The 25,680-nt window shown below is 39.3% G+C and overlaps 1 protein-coding gene across 1 annotated transcript in view; it reads left to right on the forward strand.

The window, feature by feature from the left end:
- Positions 1 to 25,680, forward strand: part of lpp (LIM domain containing preferred translocation partner in lipoma) — a 129,592-nt gene that overhangs the window by 56,836 nt on the left and 47,076 nt on the right. Inside the window, exons 5-7 of the mRNA XM_053322430.1 lie at positions 2,043 to 2,143; positions 5,589 to 5,711; positions 22,625 to 23,197. Coding sequence (XP_053178405.1) covers positions 2,043 to 2,143; positions 5,589 to 5,711; positions 22,625 to 23,197 — 797 coding nt within the window. The remainder of the gene's footprint in view (positions 1 to 2,042; positions 2,144 to 5,588; positions 5,712 to 22,624; positions 23,198 to 25,680) is intronic.

Consider the following 25,680-nt stretch of genomic DNA (forward strand, 5'->3'; position numbering starts at 1 on the left):
TAGATGTAATAATCACTTTCAGCTCTGTTTTTGGTCTCCACCAGCGATTAAGGGAAATATCTGGCTCATAAACTGCTAAATGAACCACTATGTTCAACAGCTAGTCACTTATATTGTTTCACATTACTCAGTCATTTGATCCATTGTTGATATAAAAATAAAGACGATAGCAGCTTTAAAATTATGTTTTAAATCCCGATAATTCAAGCAATAGCATGGCAATGATAGCTCACATTAGTGTTGTAGTCAAAAGACCAGAGAGTACCGAGACCGAGACAAGGCCAAGACTTGTAGAGGTCGAGACCGAGACAAGACCGAGACCATATATATCAAAGGAAAATCATAACAAAACATCAAAATGTGAGTTTTCTTCAGTGTTGGCCAAGTTACTTTGAAAAAGTACTAATTACTTCTCCCAAAAAGTAACTGAGTTAGTAACTGAGTTACATCAATGTCAAAGTAATGAATTACCAGAAAAAATGACTATTACTTTACTTTAAAAAAAAAAAGTCATATTACTTGGCTGCCCCAATCAACGACAACTGGCCCAAATCACGTTCAAAATTAAATTATGCTTAAGAAATGTACTAAAAAGAAGTAAATAATGAAATTATACATGTGGCAGATGTGCAGCGATTGAATTGTATTCCTCAAAAAGCAATAACAATATAAACTTCTCTTAATGTAACTATGAAAAATTGTACTGGAAATGAATAAATAAATAAAAAGGCCCGGTAGGGGGGGGGGGGGGGTTTGGTGTAATAAGCAGCAACACAGAGCTATCAGGATGCTTTGCTCTCACATGCACTGCATTGATAGTCACACAAACACACACACATGCGCAGCCCCTGTGTGCAGGGGGCGTGCCAGCCGTTCTCACACTGACACCGGGCAGGTAGCAGCTGCAGCGGGGGGAAATCTTTACACTACCAATGATTTGAAGTTATTAGCTGTTTTTTGAGAGGGTCCTTTTACTCTTGGACAAAAAACCTATCAGTGGTGGTCTTGACCGGTCTCGTTAAAAAAAAAACCTGAGTCCGCCCAGTCCGAGACCGAGACAAGACCGAGTAAAAATGTCCTCGATTCTGAGACAAGACCAAGAATCTCAAAAAATGGTCTCGAGACCAAGACCGATCTCGAGTACTACAACACTAGCTCACATCATATCTAGAACCGTACTTTTAAACTTCAACCATTAAAGTGTTTTTCTTGGACTCCATCTGCAAACAAGTTTGAAAACTTACAGCAGAATGATAATGAACAATAAAGTGTGTACAATGTTTACACTGGTGACCTTTTAAAAAATCACCTTTGTGAATTATATAGGTGTGCAATCATCTATGCAAGTTGTTTGTGGTTTTTTTTTTGAATGGATGGACATCAACATGGCCGTGTTTGTGCATTCCCTCTCATTAGCACGAGCATGCAGCAGCTCTGTCAAATCCATTCATATATTCATTCACATGAACCTCAATGTGTAATCTACTTTTAAACTTGACCAGGCAAAGCATCATGTGAACCATTCACAGTCTAGATAATGATGTTTGGAACCAATGGAAGGATTCATTCAGCTATTTTCACAGCACGTGGAGAAAGAACTCCGCAGTCACAATTCCAGCAACACTCGTAATATAAATAAGAACCAAATGAACTTGATTAAGGCCACAAGCTAAAATGCATTGATCTCAAAATGAAGTTAAAGCTGTGCTAGTGTGGCTGGAGTTTCAACATGTTAAGATATTTAAGTTTATTATAAGTGAAGGAGTTTATATGTTTTTTTTTATCTGGGCTTTTTATGTCATGTTGGGCTTTTTTTATCCTTTGTTTTGCTTTCTTTCCATGTAATTTCCTGTTTTTCGCACACTCTGTACTAGTTATTAAGCTGTAAATGAAATTCTAAAAATAGAACGATATTTGTTGATTTTTGTGTGTGTTAATCCAGTCGTGTAGTGTCTGTTCTTCTGGACCTTTGACTGTTTGAACATAGGCGGAAAAAAGGGGAAGTATTTAATGTATGTTTTTGTTTCATGTCTCCATCCCAGCGGAATACCCTCCCCCTCCACCACCTGCGGAAGACTCCGGTTTCCCATCATCCCCTGGTTCCTACCCTCCTCCTCCTCCTATGAACTCATATGATTATCAGGTGAGAGAAACTGTTGTTGTGTTGCTTTTTTTTTCTTCCTGTCTTGGTTGTCAGTAACTCTCTAAGAGCCAGCACAGAAAGCAAACACCGTCCTAAAGCGCTACACTGAGTTCATGTATCAAGTCCAGCAGAAACTGTCGATCCATTTTGAGTTGCAGCCGACTGACTTTCAGCTCCAGATGCTGCCTGGAGCCAACCACCCCGAACTCAAGGACCCACACACAAACATACTTTCTTCATTTCTCAGAGCTCTAATGCAGGAAGGATAGAAGGCTGACACCTATTGGTGGAGCCTGGTCACTTTTCTCCGCTTTGCTGGTCTTAATACCCACAGGCATTTGGCTCTCTGGGGATATCTGGCTTCTGAGATCTGACTGACACTCTCAGCACTTGACCTCTGCTGCGAAATTCTCCAAGTGCTTTCCATTCCTTTGTTCAGTGTAAGCAGGAAGAAAAAAAAAATCTTCCTCTTAAAGCCTCTCATTTGATCTGACCAGTTTTCTACCCTAAATGAATGCTTCCTTTGTGGGTTAGGAGATAGAACGTTACATAATTTAAAGAAGTTATGCAATGAATGTAACATCACCCATCTTCCCACACAAACTGTGTACATTAACAGTATTAGGCTGCACCCCTAGAACCAGCAGTAGATGTCCATTCATGGTGTGTCAAGACCCTTCCCTCAACTACCTTCATAGTTATACATTTATATAGAAAAGTGCAGCGCAGTGACAATACATTTCTCAATGTCTTGGTTTGTGTTTAACCCAAGGGAATGTTCAGCTCAGCCAATCAACAGAGCCGGTCTCCCCTAGCACATTTACTATAGAATAGGCTGAGCACTGATAGAGGACAGCAGTTAGAAATAAAAAAAAACCTTGTCCTTTCTGAGTTATCATCAAATCACACTCCAACTTCCATAGTTCATGTTATTTCAAATCTACAGCATCTACATGTGTGGGATCATTCTCCTGTGTGTGAGGTCACATAGAGTTATAACTACACATCCTTCCTTAACTGTAATTGGAGACACTCATGCACCAACTGTGCAAAGTTGAATTAAAATGTTTAATTAGAAGGTTTTGTACAATTTTGCTGTTTCTTTTTTTAAAACATCCCAGTTAAAAAAAAAAACATCTCTCAATTCAAAGTGGGTTAGTCACATTTAGCCTACGATCTATTTAAAGTAAGTCAGACTCAGTGCTGATAGTTTTAAAGCAACACATCTTCTGTGAATGAAACCAGCTTTTAGAGTAAAAGCTAGTTTCTGCTGAAACCTGTGTGGAGGCAGTCAGAGTCTCGGTCTAAAAAGAGCTCTGGTCTGAGTGTGCAAAGCAGGAGGAGGGAAAACACAAGAGGTAAAGGTTCACCTAGTGACATTTTAACGTGAATGACTCGTGAGTGTCTCTGTATTTCTGGGCAGAGGAACTAAAACAAATGGAACAAGTTTTCTAATTCCATAAAATGTAAAATTGCCTTTGAATAGTCTTTAACATGTCAGAAAATAGTGAAAAACCCATGATTGTTTCCCAGAGTACTGTATGTTTTGGAGTTAAGCTTCTTTTATATGACCAACAGTCCAAAACCCAAAGATATTTAGTTACAATGATATAAAACAGCAAATCCTCACTGTGGAGAAGCTGGAACTAGAAAACCATAAGCACTTTTGACTTAAAAGATGAATCAATTATCAACTAATTTTCCGTTTATGGGCTAATTTCATGTATTATATAATAATTACACTCAGCACCATAGCAAGTTTCCCTCTCATTTACCTCTTCAGTTTCTGTCATCATTCCAATCTAGACAGTAGGAAATGAATTGGATTTGAAGCCTGGAATTACTTAAAGAATTGAAGGGCCTGATTCGTTTAAAAAGTGCTGCGCTGTTTTCATTTTTTTTTTTTTTTTTTACTTTTTGCTCTGCTATCATATCGGCTCTATAAGCACCCTGGCCATGCAGCTTAATTCCTTAATATACCACTGGTATCTTAATTATGTGTCCCGCAGCCAGAGCAAAACTCTGCCACTGTGAGTGAGCCGTGTAGAGAAATGGACAGATATCAAACAAAAATATCTTTATATCCGTCTCTATGTGCCTCAGTAGAGAAATGACACATACTGAATGGATACATGAGTGATTAATAAATGGTATTTTCTCAGAAGAAGGTAGAAAATTCTCTTGTCTTCATCACCCTGACTGTGAGAAAGAGAGAGAGAGATAGAGAGACGTCTAGATCATGACATGTTAATGCCGAAACCCTTTATCAAGAGAAAGAAAGACAAAAGCAAGCTAGCTCTCATCATGGCTGTTGTTCACATTATGAAGCCCTACACCGCCAGCTCCAGCACACATCACAGAGATGTGCAGTTCATTCCTGCGATGTTTCTTTTCATCCTCCTCGTTATCACTGTTAAACAAGTTAGCTCGTCTTATTTTTTTTCTTTTGTTGATTTGAGACAAGCCATTAGTGTTTTGCTTTGTTTACCCCCGCTCGTGATTGCCTTAGATGTTTTAAAGCAGCAGCTATGCTCTAAATGGAGGCAAGCCCTGCCTGTAATAGATTGTGACAGGTAATCCAAACACATAACATTAGAATAAGAAGCAGTCACTGATCCAGCCAACTCAAAAGCCCCCGCAGGCAATTGCAAGAAGTCTTCTTGCAGTTGCAGCATAGTTCAGAAGACTAAAAATATATCTGTCATTCCATGGAGAAATTCCCGGGAATTTTTGTAGAAAACCTAGTGTCACTAATGGTCATATCATTTTAACTCCTTTTCAGATTTGTTTTATTTTTGCTAAAGATATTTTGAGCCTTTTTTGGTTTTTTCCTGTGTTGATTTGTTAGGCTTCTCTGAGGTGAAGAAATGAAGATAAATGGAGCGATCCCTGTTAATGACTCTTTTCAAGCTCATAATAAACTAGTTCATTCTTATCATCTTGTTGTGTTTTAAGTTAAAGGAATAAAAATATCTGACTTTAATTTTTAAAGAATTGACCTTTTTGTTTGAAATACTCCTGGGTGAGATTTTGATGAATAATGCATGAGGACTTAGATACTGTAAATCCAAGTGCACTGAAAAGCAGGAGGTGAATAGTGCACCGTGTTATGAAAGTTGTCTTTCAGACAATACATTGCTTCTTATTTCTCACAGCGTTTCTCTCAGGGAGAAGTCTCTGCTATTGATGTGTGGCTTTCAAAAGGATTGTCGAAGGTCAAGGTGAAACATGAACTTAGAGACTGTAATCCAAAGTGTTAGAAGTGTGGAGAAAAAAATGAGGGGAACGTCCCAGAGGAGCACGGAGACAGGATTACTCGTCATCATTGTGGATGAATGTATATGTCCGTATTTCTGCGGCGAGTGGAAGTAACTTTAACTGGATGTCATTTACAATCTGTTTTTTGGTTGACTCTCTGTTCCGCATATGTGATGTTTGCTCACAGATGAAAGGACCAGAGAAGACCCTGGAGGAGAGACGCTCCAGTTTGGATGCTGAGATCGACTCCCTCACCAGCATCCTGGCAGACCTGGAGAGCAGCTCACCCTACAAGCCACGAACCACACAAGTATGACACACCTGTGCACACAAATACACACTGACGCTGAGTGGTGGAAAGCAACAAACACTGTTAAAGTTTCTGCTACTTCATACCTGAAATAGACTTCACACTGTTTTTTACACAAAGAAACATAATAAAGGCTTATAAAATACAACCCATTTCAGAATAAACTAGCTGCTCCTCAACATGAATAGCTTCTTAGCTACTAATGTCAAGTGCAATATTGAGGTCATGTCCATGTGTCATATAAGTGGATATATAGACACGATGATGTTGATTATGTTGTTGCACGATAAGTTGATAACGCAATTATTTTGACAGGCCAACTGATACTCTATACTTTTACTGAAGTAGGATTTAAATTGCAGAACTTTTTAAAATTGGCAGAGAGCGAAAACACCAATAATGTGAAGAATGGTTGGATTGTTTCAGACAGTTCAAGTTAGCGGGTTGCGTTTCAGCAGGAAACAGGGCCCCTCCCTGCATTGCATCTTTTTAAAAACAGTTTTGCATTAATGACAAAATGAGTCTTGACCTATATCATTAGTTGATATTAAAACGATATTAAGAGCAACTTCAAAAAGTCAAAGCCTTGGGCAGTTCACTAAATTGTTTGACACACAATAAATGTAGGACAGGCAGATAAAAAAACCCTAACCAATTGTGTTTGCAGTGGGAACGCTCACAGGGGCTTTTAACACCATGCAGATCATATCTCTAGTGAGATATTCGAGCAATAATGTAATACCTGAAAGGGCATTCTCTGTAAATGCTACAGACGTGATGGAGACACGGCTACGCAATTGTTCTAAACTTAAGTTTAGACATTTTTAAAGGTATTGTAGTGTTTATGTTGTGGTCCATGTACAGTGTATTTACCATGTATATACATTGTCTGTTTTATTTATTTATTAAAGGGTGCATACATAAACCAGAACACAGGGTTAAGATGATGAATAATTGACAGGGTCATTCATTTAGTTCCAGATGAGGGCCTGTGCCTATGTACAAGATGTACATCCACTATTTACACCTGCTGACCTGTTCAGTCAGTGCATGTTTAGGTTCAACTACTAAACATACTCAACTTTTTATTTGACTAGAATGCACATATAAAAATGATATTGCTATTTTGCAAGACTTAACAAAGTAGTGTTGACAAGTAGTCTGAGAAACATGGTATTTTGGGTAAAGTGTACAGCGGAACAAAGACAAAGTGTAGTGTGCAATTTAACTATTGGTTGCAAGTGCTTATGTCCTTTGGTTTGGTGACCTCTGGCTTCGCTGGTTAGAGGGAGTCAAATAAAGTGGGTGCAGTGTACACAGAGTGAAAATTATTGCACCACACAGGGGAAACATAGCGGATACAGTGTGAAAGGAAGTGAACAATGTGGTTCCTTAATGATAGACATTAAAGACAACAAGTAAAATATGACTTGATGATTTCTAGTATGTTTAGTGTTGTGGTGAGCCAGTGTGTACATGGGTGCTGGTGTGAAATGTGAGACTGTAATAAGATGACATTATGTGCTCCTAAAATGTGGTTAAACGTCCTTTTGGCCAATCAGATAGACATTCCATTGTACAATATAGACATTGTATTATATATTGTATTAGTTGACCCACAGGCAGCATAGAGCAGAGGTGGTTTCACATTGCAATTATGGATCGCACTAAAAAACTTAACATACTTACATCCTGTTGTCATCACCTATGTGGGCTGCATTGCCCTTTATTTTACATTGGTGGTTTGTAGACTGTAGACTTATTGTTGCCGCTCCATAATATTATTCTTTATATACTGCAGTTTCTTTATCTTCAGGTGCCATTGCTCTCCTGTACGATTATATCCTCTCCCTCTCATCCATTCCAAAGTAACTGTGAAGTTTGTGTCAGGTTTTTATAACTTGGTCATGTGTTACTACAGCTCACTTAGCCTTTTTCCGGTTCTGACGGTAGCCTGCTGGAACTTCCAGTAATTGAACCAATCACCCGAACCATCCGAAACACGTTTTCACACTAGAAACAAACCAAACCATGGTTCAGTTTGACCTGGAGAGAGAGACCATCTCTTTTCGTTGGCCCAGTGTTCAGCTGTTTGGACTGGTCAGGGGACCGGGGGAGGGTTTCACACCTGTAATGTTAGTTTGGATTAAAACTGAAAAATCCAAAAGTCTGGACCAAATGATGAAGGTGTGAAAGGACCCAGGGGCTGTTTTTGCCTCTGCTGCCAAGAACTTGTCCTCATCAGTAACATTGTTTTCAACTGTGTGTGAAACTTTTTGGATCTTCAGTTATATCTTGTTGTCTTCCTTTAAAGGAATAGTTTAACATGTTGGAACATTTGTTTATTTGCTTTCCTGCTGAAAGTTAGATAAGAGTATTGATACCACATCACATCCGTATGATAGCTATGTAGCTACAGCTAGCAGCTGGCATTAAAACTTAAGAGGAAATGGCTACCCTCGCTCTGCCCAAAGGTTAAAAAAGTCTAATGACAATTTACCATTTTTATGCCAAGCTTTGTTGTGGGAGCAGTAACGTCCTAGAGCCAAATAATAGTTATGATACCACATCTTGACATTTTTACACTTTGATTTTTGTCCAGAATAAACAAACATAGTTTAATGTGTTTAGTGAGCTTATAAGTGGATTAGTGGATAGGTGGATTTTGTTACCTTTGGACATAGCCAGGCTAGCTGTTACCCCTTGTTTCTACTATTTAGGTTAAGCTAATATAAACTAACTGGCTTCTAGCTGTAGCGTCATATTTACTGTACAGACATGAGAAATGTATCAATTTAACTCTTTGTAAGAAAGCTAATAAGCCTCAATCTGTTCCTTGAACCGTAGAGAAAACCAAAAAACGCATCAACTGAATGATTCTGTATGTTGTATGTAATATATATTATATTCAATGCTGCTATTTGTCTGTATTACAAGGTTATGGATTTTCACTCTATGGAGTGCTATGTGCATACCAGGGCAGACGAACAAAGAACACACTCAAACACATTGTGAAAGCATCTGTTTTCTTTTTGCTTTTATTCAATCTGTTTTTCATGTAAACACATACACAAACAAGTCCACGTGCTGAAAGAGGAGCCCACACTAACAGACGCCATATGAGGACAAGGACTTTTTTAGCATGGTGAGATATCGCCGCTGATATGCAGGGCATTATTTCCTAAATAAAATATAGTATAAGTGCTTACCTTTGTTGGGAGAAAACATGTGCAGTACAAGAGCAGGAGTCTGAAAGCTTTTGTCAACATGGCTTGAAAAATTCATGTATACCTGTGGAAGCTCTGTGAGAGCCCAGCTTTCCAATGAGGGGGTGGGGGGAGTCGTACTAACTAATGTATGGCTGTCGTAGTGGTTTTACCTGTCAGGGTCAAAGCCACTGCAAGTTTATTTTTATTGTTACCTACTGCAGGCTTTTGGAGTTACGGGTGAGAAGCCACACCACCTGTGTCTCAGCAGAGTACACAAACATGCACGGACATGTTTTAACCATGAAACGCTAGGTATCAGACATTTTGTTGATTTAACCCAAAGAAAGCATCATGTACATCTCTGTGCTATCATGATGCCCTTTTGCTGTTGCTGTCTTATCGCCATGAGTTTTCTGCACATGGAAAAGATTGAGCTTTCTATTTGATTGTTTATTTTTCAGTATTCTGCGCATATACGTGCATGCACACACACACGCACTGTTACTCTCTCCTCAGCTGATGCTGATTCTAGCTGATTAACTCAGGTTGACCTTTTCCCCTACCCAGCTGCTCCTGTCAGTCTGTGCTCTGGTTCTTTCAATGCATTATTCTACAACATATCACTGGTCTGTGTAATGGGCCAGGTTTCATACTCCAGCATTGGCACAACTGCAGCACAGTAATCTTCCGCTTGTATAAGCAAAGAGTAACGAGCGCTGTTGATTTACAGCTTTTCTACGCGCAAGCAATTACAGAGCCAGCTCTCCAAAATCAATAGGCCACCATGCGCTCTCCCTTTCAAGCTTCTGGGAGAGGAATCTTCCTCCTGACGTTAAATTTGGAATCGGCAAGGGGACCTTATGTGTGCTCGCCTCCCAGATGAAATTGAAGTGGACGTTGCTGCTCATTCATAAAACTCTAAGTAGCATTCCTGCAAACATTCAGCCGGCACTGATGCTTCACAGACATCAAAACAATTTTGTTTGCTTTAGTTGGTATTCTCTGTGGCATAACAGTGGGTAATGAAATGTGATCATTATATAATTCCCATTTGTTCTCTCTCCAGTTGCATCTTAGATGCCATTTGTTATTTGACACAGTTAACTAAGTTTGTGTTACAGTTTGTTTGTTTTATCCTGCGACAGCAAAAATTAAGCTAAACTTGATAATAATGTTCTGCTCTTTATTCCGTTAGAGGTTTCCATTATTTCTTGTAACACCAGATTTGAATCAGAAATGTTTGAATATTATTGCACACAATGTCATGAAGGTTTTTCAAAGGCAGATGATTTTGTTGCTTAAACGAAAACTCATTTCTATTTACTTGTCTAAATCTGGAAGTTATTTCCCAAACATTTCATTTTAAATTTGAACCTTTACCTTCTCAGCACTTCATGTAAAAATTGGCTGCACACTCGCTGTTTGTGTGATTGACATGAACACAACAGAAAACCAGCAGCCAGTAATGACGTGTGTGCCAGTAAACAAGTATCAGATGGACTGTTGGAGCTGAGTCCTTGTGATAATTGCTGAGTGTTAATGTGTGGAAAAGGACACGGAGTAATTTTGTTTTCAAGTTCGGTTGCTGGAAAGCGTATTTGTTTGTGTGTTTCAAGTAACATACGGAAATAAAAGCCACATTATTCTTTCAGTTTGCAGATAGTGCTGATGTCAGCATAGATGTCCATACGCTCATGGCAAGTACATTTGTTGAACATGAAAACAACTGACTTGCTTTTTCTGTGTTACTGTCTGTATTGGAAAGTTACAAGATTTGTTGGACTCAGTGTCCCTAATTCCAACACTGGAGAAGACTAAGGGGACGGGATCTTAGTCACTGCTGGACGGCCCCAACAAGCACTTAGACTAGTCCATCTCTACAACAACTGATTTTTACCACACTGAGCCAGAGAGGTGGAACTAATCTGTGAAATCACCAGCCTTAGTGTTTGGTTTATGAGAACCCTCATATTCTCAGCTCTCCAACACGCATTGTTTGACATCCTGTTGTAATATTCAATAACTCTTTTTGTCCTCGGTTCTTGGTCTGACTTGGTGATTGGAGGAAACACATCAGAGTGTGCTTGTGCTAAATCCTTCAAGTGTGCTGCACTGCAATCTGAGCCCAACCAGCCCCACTAATATGCAGTGTAGGCTTGTCTAAGCACATCAGATCTGTTGTGGGGGAGGTAACAAGGAGGCCCAGATGAGTGTCAAAATAGTGCGCTCATCAAGCACGAGAGCAGCGCCGCGGCTTTAGAGGAAGCTACAGAAGCGTCGACTGCAGTGACCTCTTATTCCCCCTGACCTCTGGTGCTTTTCTAGTAATCAAACATTTCTCACATCGCCATCTTTCCTGCTGAGAATCCACAGCATCCAGTTTGCGTTCATTTTGTATATCAGGATTTTTAAAATTTGATACACAGCCTATTTGAGCCTATAGATCATTATTTACATTGTAAAACTACTGCACAAAACATAAGGCTGTCACTGGAAACATAACTAGACCTCAGTACATCAATGTGTCTCAGGATAAATGTGTTATTTTGCTTCACTGTACAGATTGATGGATGTACAGATTTTTAACATTCATCTTCTGAAAGTGGAAAAGTTTCTCTGAGCTCATTGAAAAGTCTGATTATAAGTCACTGTATACATTCTGTATACATCTTAAAGTATGCCTGGAGAAGATCTTTAAGGTGTTACCAGGAGCTCATTGTAAGCATGAATATCATATTGTGTCCAGTATCTATTAGTATTCACTTCCTTTGACAAAGATTGATAGTTTTGGCCAACTGTTTGTAGCAGGTGGCTGAAATTGAGCAATTATATTCTGCTAATATGCACATAAAGAGACACAAAAAGAAAGCAAACAAAAAGAGTCCATTTTTAGGGAAATGTGACTTCTGTTGTAAGTTAATCACACAGTACCTGGAAAAACAACACAAAGTTCTGTACTAGATGTATACTATATAACCAATTATGTAACCATGTAAATATTTTGTCCTCATTAAGCAGTGACATTTTTGTCCCAATTTCACTCTAATGCACTTCCTCCATTAAAGCTCCACCTTGTTCTGATCTGCTTTAATCTGGTGTGGTAAGATTTAAGTTGAAATTAAAAAGGTCTTCCTGTCTGATTCACCCACACACTGTGAAACGGTAATGTGCAGTGTAATAAATAAAATATTAAAAGCCTCAAGTCCCTTAATGACGTACACCATGGTAAACTTTCCTAGTTGTCTTGTGCTGTATCGTGTGTGTGTGTGTGTGTGTGTGTGTGTGTGTGTGTGTGTGTGTGTGTGTGTGTGTGTGTGTGTGTGTGTGTGTGTGTGTGTGTGTGTGTGTGTGTGTGTGTGTGTGTGTGTGTGTGTGTGAGTGTGTGTGTGTGTGGTGACGAAGGACTAACTGAGGTAATGTCTTTACAGATGGATTCAAGGGGGAAGAGCTACTCAACTGTCACTAGGCTTCCCTCTGGCAGTGCCAGAACTTCTGGGACTAAAGACATGTGACTCACTTACAGTCATGGTTCCACCTCAATTAACAGTCAGCCGAGTGCACTGAAGCTGACTCTTTGTTTGTGTCCGCGTTGGAAACTGAAGTGTGCAATTGTTAGTGTTGTCTGAAGAGATGACATGAGCAGGGTTGTTGAGCTCTTTGGTGCCTCTAAGGACAGAGGTTGTGACTCTGTGACATAAGACGTAAGAGTTCATGTATACATAATTTAACTGTGGAGTCATACATGTGTTCAGGATTATATATTAACTTGAATAGAGTCTAATAGGACTGGAGGTCTTTGGTTGGTTCCTACTGTAGTATCTGAAACCCTTCCATGGACTCGTTTTGGGCCAGGTCCAAACTGTAATGAGTCTTATTGGGTCAGAAGGGGTGTTGTTTTAGTGCAGTGGTTTTGTCAATTTGCCCTTTTTCATCAAACAGTTCCCAGATATATGGAACCAAAACAACTAAACTCATCAGAACTCATATGAATCTCATCTGAAGGTGGATCCAAAAGGGTTATGCAATTGAGATCGCTGAGAGTTTAATGGTTATTTATTTCTGCTTTAGATTAAAACTATTAGCAAATGTAAAGTTTTATATTTCTTATTTACTCACTTTATTCCCTCAGCAGTACCTCTCTCTTATTCATTTGCTAGCTCTTTCGACCACCTCTCCTCCTCTTCATCCGGCTCACTCATGCTGTCATCTCATTCGAGAACACACTCTCTTTATCTCAGCGTTTTTTTAAAGAGTCATGAAGCAGACAACATGACATTGCTTTTAATATTAAGAAACAAAACGAAACGTTCAAACCATTTCCTCATAATCATACTGGTAACACCAGACACCCATCAGTGACGTTCAGCCAAGCACACTTTACCCCATAGGTTTCTGAACCATCGGAAAGTACAAACTTCTGCACCTGGAACTATTGAACAAGAACTAAAGCTGCATTTCGACCACAGGAACTTTCCCTGGGATCTAAGAACCTTTTGAGGATTCTCTACCTGCATTCACACTGGAGGGACAAGGGTCTAAATGAAGTTCCAGGGAGATTATTTTACCTCCCAGAAGTATCCCTGCTCAGTGGGGTTCACTTTCCAAAAGTACTGAAACTTTTGGGGAGGGATTCTAAGGGATGTCTGTCACTGATTGGTCAAACACACACAGTGCGGGTGCTTCAACTTGTGTACCACTTCATTCATCAACGAGGAAGTACTCTTGTATCAATTTAAGACAAGGGGAGGACATTTCTCTTTGTTAAAGTAAAAAGTAAAGCCACACTTTGTTGGCTTCCTGACTCATTTTAAAAAAGAGCAAGTAAAAAAGAGAGTGAGATTGCAAGAAAGCTTGGCAGCACGAGCAACAGAGCGAGAGAGTGGCAGTGGTCGAGCAAGCTAGAGAGGGAACAGTGGAAGTGACAATGACTGCACAATTTCGTAGCGTTACAATACCATAGAAGGAAAAAACCCACTGTTTTAAATAACTATCAAACACTCGACAGATGATTAACTGTGGAGACAAACGCTCTTAGTTTCATTTTCCTCCGCTGTATTTCTCCCTTTCATTCATTCATTCATTATGTCCAACTCATACAGCAGTAAATACAAAGAACAACAGGACAAATCCGTATAGTTGTTTCCCCATGTGTGAGTACTACATTTCAAGCCACACTGTAATTTTTAAATTACTCACAGGTCTAATTTGCATGATCTGCCTGGTTCCTCTGATGCAGTGGAAACGCAAATAGGATTTAGGACTTTTAGTTCCAAGTTTAGTTCCTGAGATTAGTTCCTGTGGTTTCAAAGTACCTGGAACTTTTGGTTGAGTTCTTCAAAAGGTTCTTGGTCCCTTGGGAAAGTTCTTGCAGTGTATAGTCCCTAAATATGTTTAAAACCTGCATGTATCTAAACAGAACTGCTATGGTCTGATTTACGCTGCCTGACACAATCATTGCAGGAGAAAAAGTATTATAATTATTCATAGCTCCGTTCGAATAGTGTCTGACTTTCCTCTGACTTTCCCTTTCAAATCAGGTCTCTTTTCTAAAAATTAGATTTATGCCCGTCGGGTTTGGGTAGATTTTCCATGGGTCTGTTTTGGATCAGGTCCATAACTTTGGACCTGTGAGGATCTCTAAATGAAACTAACATGGTTTTGATTCAACTGTACGCACAGATACTTCTATTTTAAGTTACATGATGATTTGAGCAGAAATTGTAGTGTTTTGGTGGAATGCAGAAATAATGTAGAGATTGAGGTAGTTGTATTTTTTTTCAAATCCTTACAATGGAAATCCTCTCTGAAACATATTTATTTTCTTTAACACAGCATTCTTCTTCGCAACACAGAATAAGAATACACATTTGGCCTATTTGATTCATACTGTATGAAACAGAGTACCATAGAAGAGGGCATCACGTTACTGTCACTTCTCTACATCAGCAGACAAATCGCAGCATTGCACACATCGGTCTGTTTGTATTTTTTTCTCAGTGTCAAATAGCCTGATGTCAGTGTAATAAGTTGTCATGTCCATATAAAACAGATGGGCATTATTGAAGTTTGCTGACAGTTTAGCTGAAGCAGAGTGCTTGAAATGCTGCTGAGATGGATCCTTCCGCATGAGTGCCCTAAGGAGGCCTCACTTCACACTGTGCCAGTCAAGCCATGCCGTGACACTCCCATCTCTCAACAGGAAGAGCATTGCGGATGGCACTCGCTGTCACAACATGGCAGAATGATAGGCCCTCGCTGCTCGCTCCCAAGACTCCCACTGATCATGGCGTCTGTTGAACGATTGGAGGGAATGCAGAATCTAGACTGGGAGTATGATAGGGTTGGTGACCTTTCGTCTTCTGCCCCTTTGCCCCATGAGGCTTTAACTCTGGAGGCATCTCAAGGGACGGCCTCACATTTCAATTCTTCAGTCCTTCAGGAGCACTCATCCTGCCTTCCACTTTAACTCTGTTTATCTGCATGTAAGGGGTACAGAACTGAATCTATGTAAAGATTAAGGAGAAGCTTTGCGCATATTTCATATCAGATACAATCATGTGCCAGAATGTGTCGAAATGTAAGATGCATGGAGTATGAATGCCATTTGATTCCATCACCGAGGGCACAAACAAAACTCCCTATTGGGAATAGAGTGAATGGATCAAAGGCAAAAGACTATTCAGTGTTATTTTGTACACTTGGCAACGCTGTAGATGGTTGAAATAGGGAATGATACCTGACATAGTATATTTAAAAGAAGAGATAAAGTTAATGAATAGTCAGTTAGTTATCAGCCTAAAGGAATAGTTTGATATTTTGGAAATATTCATTCATAAGATTTCTTGCCAGGAGATGAAAAGACTGATGCCACTCTCATACTGTATCTGTCATTTCAATATGAATCTACAGCTAGTAGCTGATTAGCTTAGCTTAGCATAAAAACTGGGAGCAGGGGGAAACAGCTAGCCTGGCTATGTTCAAGGAAGTTAGTCTCCATTCATAGTGACAAGACTTCTGGGAGGCACTGTGATTTTATTTACCTCTGTATAGAGCCAGGCTAGCTGTAAACCCCTTGTTTACAGCCTTTTTCTTATGCTAAGCTAACAAGCTGCTAGCTTGATATTCAACAGAGATATATTATATGGAGTGGTATGATAATCTAACCCTCACCAAGAAAGTGAAGCCTATTTTCAGAAACATCAAGCTTTTCCCTTAAGTGAGTAAAGGCAGCAGTTGTGTGTAGCCTACAGTAGTTTCTGTGACGTCTCATTGAGTTTCTTTCATCCGTCTTTCTGAAAAAGTTATTCTATCAAAAGCTACTTTAGCAACCATAAGTGGATACTCTTGTCTGAGATTCAACCCATTATGATATTGTCGAAATGTTGTTTTTAAGAATTTACCACCCTTTTAAGTCTTTTTTTTTTTTTTTTTTGTAAATTCCCATTCTTACAATCGTAAATTTGATTTTGAATGAGACTTTCTTAAAGCAAGAGAAACAGAACTGAAAGTTTTGGTTTCACTCTTAGTTCATATTGTTAGCACTCTGGAGGTGATATTTTCCTGAACTGTTAACCAGCCGTGAAAATCTGGCTGACGTATTTATTGTATAGTTATGTATTTATAGTTAGTTAACTGTTCATATATAAAAGGCAGTAATCTCAAACATTCAGAAAGCACTTAAATCCAGGACTCTTTCACTGACTCACCTGTTCTATTTGATTCTTGTGTCCGTTTGGTAGCATTGTGGTCTCTTCACTATGCCCTTGTTTTTTGCGTACCACGTTGTTAGCTACCACTCTGCTTTGGAAAGCAACTTTAACCAAAAACAAATGTAAAGCTGCCAAGTTGTGAGGTAAAATGTCGTGTTTATCTCTTCAGTTAGCTGAGGAATGTTGGCTTCAATTGTTTCCACCTTGTGTTGCTCTCACAGGCATGACAGTGGTATGCAAGGCAGCCTCTTTTATTTCTTGTAAGGGGTCAAGGCCGTGGCCAGCTACTTTTTGAAATGGATATTGGAGTCTTTACGGCTGTGCCTATGTGACTGTGAGACCGTGTGTTTCTGTATTTTCTCTCCAAGGGCTGACATCAAGCTGACACTTTAGCAAAGTAATTACATGACTTGATAGTGTTTAACTCCCCCCCCCCACCACCACCACCACCACCACCATGTTTGTTTTATGTGCTGCTATTCTCTTTGATTGCTTTGTTGCTGCACGGAGCAGAGATGTTGCCACAGTGCCGGTGGCGCCCGTTGACCTTAAGGTCAATCTGGCAGCAGGTTCTGAGTTTTGACAGGGGCAGCCAACTGTGGAGAGAGGAGCATGCCTTCAGGCACTCAATGTGTTCCGTCAATGTTCGTTAGTCAAATAAACTGCATAGTATCACCCCTTTGTCTTTTATTAACAGGGTGAGCCAATGACACATTTAGTTTGAGCCAGGAAGCTGTGACAGTCAATGTAACCTGCCTCTTTACATCATAAAGTCCTAGTAACAATGCTAAAAGGCTTATCATCAACTGCTGTCATTGCATATTATCCCTCTTCTCAATAACAGTACACACACACACACACACACACACACACACTCACACAGCTTCTGAGAGAACAGTTACAGTTGCTCGTCTCTGGGATTGATGACATCGACGTACTGTAAGCGATGGACGTTTTCAACTATGCCGTATTTTACCTCCAGAAGCAGGAGGGGTCACAAGTGCATGAGAGGGGCTCATTACAGGGATGAGTCAGAATGTGTTGCTGAGACTGGACTGTACAGTACTGCAGGAGGTGAATGAAACAATTAGTTACTGCTGTGTGAGAAGTACAAAACACACACTTCCCAGTTTTTATAAAGATAGCCTGCAGAAGTGCCACGATCGCTGACTCTCGGGGACTGTCTTTTTTTTTTTTTTTTTTTTCTCACACAGTTGCCCAGAAAATGATATTTTAGTTGCATCAGTAAGTAATACGCCCTACTTTGTATGATGTTGTTACATCATGCTAGAAATATTACATACTTTTCCTCTGAAACCCATTTTTTTTTTTTTTTTTTTAGGGGATTACGTAAGTGAATTTTGAAGCACAGACTTAAATGTTGCTACATCGTTGTCAGGTTGTCTTGGTGGTTAAACCAAAGAGTGCACATGGTCTGTGTGTGTAGAAAAAAAAGAAGATATATATGACTGTACGACTGTGCTACCTACCTGCCCTGTGGAGAGATAAAATGGAAAACGGAAAACTTCAATCAAGTGAAGTGAAAAGTGAATATTTTTATTTTTGTGGAATTAGTATCAAAATTGGTGCAAAGTGAGTTTTTTAAAGCAGCGTAACATTAAGACATTCAGTCATCGTGATGGCAGAATTGTAATCATATAATCATATTACATTTTGAGCAGTATTACCAATGATATTCCACATTTTTAGTTTTTGCTGTGTTGCCGATTACCTATTAGTTGAAATATCTATGTCAAATCGGTGTGTAAAATGGATATAAAAAATGATCCATTCTCAAACATTAGAACCCAGAGATCTAATATTGTAGCTACGGTATTATTAAGGGAAACTATTCAGAGAATTGGAAACAGATTTTGTGGAAATGTTGACTTTTTATCTCGGCTTCAAAACCCACGTGAGTTTTATTCCACAGCAGTGCCTGTAATCCTGAATCAAAACTGTTCTCACATCCTCAGATAATACATGTGTGTGTGTGTGTGTGTGATTGTGTGTGTGTGTGTGTGTATTTGATTTTCTATTCTTTTACAGCCTCACTCTCATGTGTAAAGTTTTAAGAGTTACTTTGTGAATATTTCCATGTTTGCAAATCTTCACACAGTAATATCATAAATGCAAGAATGACTGTCATGCACTCAGCGGTTGCGCTTGTGAGAGCTGTTCCTGTAAATACAGCCAGCGCAGCAACGACTATTAACAGTTGCTATGTTATTATGAAAAAGGCATATTCATTTAGACATTATCTTCCTTCATTCTTAATAGCCTTTTATATCATTAATGCTTTACAGGCTGAATTTTTGAACAGTCATACGATGCATCTCAACATTATGACTGAGCATTTTATAATATGATTACTGTCTAACATACAGAAAGCACAATTTCTCAATATAACTAATAGCAGTGCTACCAGTAACAGTAGCAGTGGTAGTATTTCAGGACAAATGTGATACAGTTCAGCCATGAAACATTTATTCTGATTTGTACGGCATGGGTGGAAACATTTTCAAAGTATCCACTTAGGGTTGTCATGCAGCTATCACTTGAAGGAGCTAAAAAGAATCAGACACGCAGATATAAGATATGCACAGTGAAAAGTTCCCAATATGTGTATAACACACTTCATCTGCAAATGAAAAGATAGTTGAAAAACAGCTAGAGGTCTCGCCACGTTCCAGAGAGACATTGTTTAATCATATTTAATGTGCCTTATCTTGAACTATTTTAAGAAGAGAATTGATACCCTCAATTTCATGACTGCATTGAGATTGTTAAATGTGACTATTGAGCCTGATTGTGCAGAGACAAGATGACTCAAAGCGGAGGGGAGATTAGTGAATGCTTCAGCGTCGACAGGGGATTCGTCCACGGTCATAGCGTAAGTGCTGAAATGGACAGATGCAAATGGAGCAAGTGGAGCCCAAACAGTGACGAGCATCCACTTTGTTTAAATGGCAGGAAGAAAAAAAAGTTAAAGAGAGAAAAATATCCAAGGTCTTAGATGAGTCTGAAAAGATGCAGAACTTCTCCCTCTTTAGGGGTTTTCCCAAAGCTTGCTTAAAAAAAAAAAAAAAAAAAAAATCCCCCACCCTTGTGGTTTGAAATGCGAAGTTAACAGTTTTACTCAGCCCCCCAAGGCTTGTATAGTCTCTCCTAATCTTTTTTAATGTGTCAAAAGGCTTTCTTGAGAGTCTCTGTGAAATTTCACACTTAAGTTGTTTGCGAAGTCAGTCTGAATTACAGTGTAGGGTGAGGGTTAACTTTTCTGAAGGGGTTAGGGAAAACTTTTATGAAAGTGCGTGTGTTGTGTGTTTGTGTGCGTAGGGGTTGTGATAGGGACAGTAGCACAGTATGCATTGAAAGTGACGCTGTGTGTTACAGTAGGTCAGACTTCTACATTTCAAACCGTGCCTGAAGTAAGGCAGGTCAGACCATACATATAGAACCTTAACCTAAACCTTATTATTATAAAGATTATAAAATAAAGATTTCACCAAAATGAACATTACTGCTAAGCACTGTGTATGTAAAATTTGAACACACTCATAATTTGTAAAGTAAGTGCTGATCATGCCATTTTATCGTTTTACAAATTTGTGTTGTCCAAATGAATGATTCCAAGAAGACATGCCAACTAGACTGAGAGTTTAAAGCCATGCTAGTGAGGTAAATGCTAACATTAGTGTTCTTACATGGTTAACATGAGCAGGTTATATCTTCCATGTTAGTTATGTTAGTCATTTGTTCATTAGCATTACACATAAAAGTACAGCTGAGATTGCTGGAAATAGCATTTGTTTTGTAGGTATTTGATCAGAAACTAAAGTATTATAATGATGGTGATAGGGGAAAAGTTAGGGGATCACCAACATGACTACAAATGATCTTACAGGATGTAATGCATCAGTAGTTGTACTTTTTATTTATGTTTTATTTCATTTTATTAGATAAGAAGTCTTTGTATGGGAAACTAGGAAAGACTTTTTAAATTTTAAACCTTAATTTTAATTTCAGCCCTAGTTAAAATATTAAATATTAACACACAAATTGCATACATTTAATAATGCTTTTAAATACATGATTCAACTATCAAAAAATGTGAAATAAAAATATATACATCTGATTTAGCAGCGTAACAAAGGTAAGTTACAGGTAAGATCGTCTTGTTCCACCTAATTGAGACAACAGTAGCTGACCCTCTCTACTTATATGTATTACAGTGTTAACAGATGCAGGAAGAGACAACTTCAAACTGAATTGCAGAATAAAAGCTCCCCTTGCAGCAGCGAGTGACATTATCTTTACATTTTCTGTGTCCAACCATCTCTTTACTCAGTTATCATGATGTTATCTTCAACCAGCCTTATTAACACTGACAGGTCAAGCAAATGCAGCTTGGACAGCCTTAAAAATCTAGTGTGGTTATTAGGAAAATCTATTCCACTATGCAGACACTTTTTTCTTTTCTTCAGATTTTATGCATTTGATTAGTTTCATCACCCTCGGAAAGGGGTGAAACCATTCTTTTAATGTAATTTGTAGAAAATGTACCATGACAGTGTAATTATTTTGAGGGGACCAATTTGCATTTCCAGTGCTCTGCTAACTAAATGCTACTGTAGGTTCTAAGGCCTTAAAGATAAATTAATAATCTAGAGTATTTAAAACCCATGAAACATTTAAATTAAGTAATTTCACTTCCTAAAGGGCATAGTGGGGATTTTCCATACATATGCAGACAGACAGATTTTTTAAATAAACATCAGTGCTAATCAGTGAGACAGAAATCAGAGTGAGGGCAGAAAATATTTTCTGGGCTTTTAATGGTTCCTTAGGGGCTCCCCTCTGACTTAGATTAGATGGGATTTAGACAAAGTTAGTGCTTGCATCTCTTATACCAAAACTTACTTTTTTAAAAATATATCAGTACATTATTATGATTACAGACTTAAATATCCTATAACTTTTTCATTGATAGAATTACAGCATAAGCATTTTTTTATTCAATTTAAGCAGGGGAATTACAAGGAAATGTAGCAGTGCAGCAAAACAGCTATTTGTGACATTACTTGTCACAAAACCGACTGTGATCATCTGTTAGGGGAAATCGATTGGAATTATTGCTCTGCCCCAATTTAGAAGACATCTCATCAAACCAAGTTGCAATGTGTCTAAAGACTACAAGTGTTCATTTTGGTTCCCCTAGTGCTGCAAAATTAGTAATTGACTCTGATTTTTGGCTTCAGGCGATAACCTAATAAGGCCAACCAAGGTTAATGATAGACCCTTTTTAGACTGGCTGAACGTCTGACACCGATATGTAGTGGTAGTGAAAAACAATTATTACTTACATGAGAGAAACTCAGGGCAGAAGCCTCTGACATCTGAGCGAAACGTGTTGTTCTGCGTGTTATTCAGATGCTTTATTTCTATGCGGCCTGGCCTGTGCTTCAAACGTTAGATTAAAACGCCACAGTAGCTCAGACAGTGAGAATCCCAGCAGTGGGGTTGTGTTGCTGCTTTACAGCCGTCTCTTCCCAGGAACACCAGCGCCACAAATCTCAGTGATTTAACATCTTTCCCGTCCAAGCAGCTGGAGTCAGCACAAGTGTCATGTGCCATTGCCAGTCTGCTGTCACGGCGCTCCCCCCTGCAAAACAATTTATCTCTTCCCCTCCTGCTTTATTAGCTATAGATTATGGGTAGTCGTGGACAATGTAGAGCCTCTGCTGTCGAGGTAGCCTTGTAATTGACTCGAGGGAGGCAAGGTGGATGATCATTTGAGCGTAAACTACACTATCAGTAAAAAGCCATTGGATACAAATGTTGTATTTCCACCATTCAGCAGGATTTCCTTTATCAAAGTTTTCAGTTCCTGTTACTGTTATTTGTGATTCAATATCCAGTGTCAGCCCATACAGTTCAATATGACAGTTTGTTTATTAGGCTCTGAATCTTGGTTTATTTTGTCGTTTTTCAGAACTCTGGATCCTCTGCAGTCCCTTCTCCAAACACTCCAGTGACTGGTTACAAGCGTATGGTCATTCCAACTCAGCCCCCTCTGACCGCCACCAAGAAGTCTACACCCAAACCACAGGGTCCTGGAGGAGTCTCGTCTATGCCCCCTTCCTCCGTCAGCCCGGTTGCCAAACCTCAAAGCCACATGGCTCCTCAGCCTGTTGCAGCCTCCTACGCTACAGCCTCAACCCCAAGCCAGCCCACATTCAATGTCCAGGTGAGATCGGCCCAGCCCGGCCCCCAGCATCAAGCCCCAGGCGGGCAACATTTTGGCCAGCATCCGATCCGCAGCCCTGCACAGGTGCAGTACATGCCAGCGCAGCCCAAAGGTCCCGACTTCGCCTATGGACCACCACAGCCTGGCTTTTCATCGATGGCTCCGGGTGTATATCAGGAGCATCCAGGAGTAGGCGCCAGGAGAGCTGAGGCAGCCCCTGCCCAAGCATACCAACCTCCAGGCCCCAAGAAGACCTACATCACAGATGTACCACAAAGCTTGGCCCCCTACATTGCTGGACCAGCTGTTCCACCAAAGGTAAGAATGATTTTAGTCACGAATCACATTAAATCAAACAGTATCCACAATTATTATCACAGGTATATTTGGAAAATGGCGTATGTATGATACTTTATAATAATTCACTCTATACAACATACTAAATGAGGCCGAGGCAACAATCTGTCCCTCCATCCATCCATCTGTCCATCCTTTTCATCATTTTCTGTCACTTCTCACGGTTTTATGGTAGTAGGCTAAGCAGAACAGTTCAGACATCCATTTCCCTAGCCACGTCTCCCAGCTCCTCCTCCAGAATCCCGAGGCGTTCCCAGGCCAGCTGGGATATATAATCCCTCCAGCGTGTTCTAGGTTTGCCCTGGGGCTTCCTCCCAGTTAGATATCCCTGGAATACCTCCATAGGGAGTCTGGTAGGCATTCCCATTGGATGCTTGAACCACCTCAACTGGCTCTTGTCAAAAAATGAAAGCGTAGCAGTCCTTCTTCAAACCTCTGTGGGATATTTGAGTTCCTCTGCCTATCTCAAAGGGAGCGCCTAGACACTCTGACAAAAAAACTCATTTTTAGCCACTTTTATTTGAAATCCTGTCCTTTCATTCAGCACCCAAATTCTAAGATTATAGCTGAGGGTTTGAACGTGTTGAATCGAAAGGTAAATTTCAGCCGTAGCTCCTCCATTATTATTAATCTTTGGTGAAACATCTGCATGACTGACTCATCATTCTGCCTGTTTTTGTGCTCTTCAACATCTCAGACGAGGTGCTGACCTTCATCTATTGCCACTATGAGTTCATAGCATAGGCTGCAAACACGTCGCCTTTCTGCTAAATTCTGAAAATTGCAGACACACCTTCACTTGATGAACGTTTGCATGATATACAAACTGTTCTCACTTGCTATAACTTCAAATGTTGATGTTTAACTGAATTACAGTAACGCTACAGTGTTAAAAGCGAGCTAATTTTAGCTGTGTCCCAACCCAGCAGCGGAGAAAGTGGTGCTGGGGTTTTCATCTGGTAGCATCTCTCCAGTCATCATATATACTATTTAATGAATCTGTTTGTGTGTGTGTGTGTGTGTGTGTGTGTGTGTGTTTGAGTGGGTGGAGAAGTGTGCAAGTATGTGTGTGTACAAGACTGTGTGTACATCAGTGCGGTATGTCTGTGAGTGTGCAGTATGCATTTGTGCAACATCAGATGTGAATGCAGTGGGGAGCTGCTTGCCATCTTTCATCGAAATGCTCAGAATAAACAGTTGTTTTAACCTTTATGAATATTTGAAAGATCTTTTCTATGGGGAGTTTACACCATCTGATTTCATTTGTCTCATAAAAGGCAGCTTATGTCCAACAGTGTATATATCTACCCACTATGGTATGTACAGAAAACCCATGTTTATTTTTCAGTTAACTACAGGTTACATATTTACAGGTCTAAAGATAAAACATAATTTCTCATTTTCTATCTGTTGTTAACCAGGATGATAAATAGATACTATATTGACATTTCTGATTTAATAGTTAATTGTAGGGGTGCAACTAATTATTATTTTTATTATCCATTAATCTGTTGAGTATTTTCTTGATTAATCAATAAAATGCAATAAAATGTAAATAATGGCCTACTCTATTTCCTGAGGTTCAAGGTGAGGTCATCAAATTGATCGCATGTCTGTCCAACACTTAAAAAATCTAAAGATGTGCAATTTACATAACGTATCACATGACACAGGAAATGAACAAACCCTCACAATGTTGAAGCTGTAACCAGGGAATGTTTGGCACACGTATGCTTGAATAATGAGTCAGATGATTAATTGACTATCACAGTAGTAGCACATTATTTTTCTGTTGTATATATATGACAGTGTTAAAAAGCACTACATTTAATCTTTGCAAAAGCACTTTAAGACTGTTTTAGGGCGGGCCGCAAGCCTTCAGAAGCTCTGCAAGATGTTGGATCCAGCAACAGACCTTTTTATAGTACTGTACATGTCTGAGAAGAATTACAAAATACTGTCATCCCTTAGAACAGAGAAGCCTATGCCACAGAGACAGCTATTCTAATCTCAATTCATCCAGCCGCCGACAATCTCTGGAAAGTGCAAGGCCCATGAGTTTTCTTTAATTCAAGGATTTTATGCTGGTTCAAAATACAAACTGGGCCTCCCAGCCTCTGGGAATAGCTCATCAAGGACTGCACTTTACTAAATACAAATTAGCTTCAACATTGTAGCAAGTATCTTAAAAATAAGTCTAATTATATTTGTTCAAAACAAAAGTCTACATTTTGCTTGAAAAGCTTGCTTTGGTCCCAGTATGATGCATTATTAAAAAACAAAAGGTGGCGTTTAATAGATTTGTGAGCATCCCTTTGATTTCAGATAAAAGCAAATCACTAATTTCCCAGACATTGCATGCACACTATATATATCTGTATATATCTATATATAGATATATATATATTTGTCTTTCTTTCCCAAGGATATACGGTAGCAGTATA

The sequence above is a fragment of the Scomber japonicus genome, chromosome 7, assembly GCF_027409825.1.
Source record: "Scomber japonicus isolate fScoJap1 chromosome 7, fScoJap1.pri, whole genome shotgun sequence".
Lineage (NCBI taxonomy): Eukaryota > Metazoa > Chordata > Actinopteri > Scombriformes > Scombridae > Scomber > Scomber japonicus.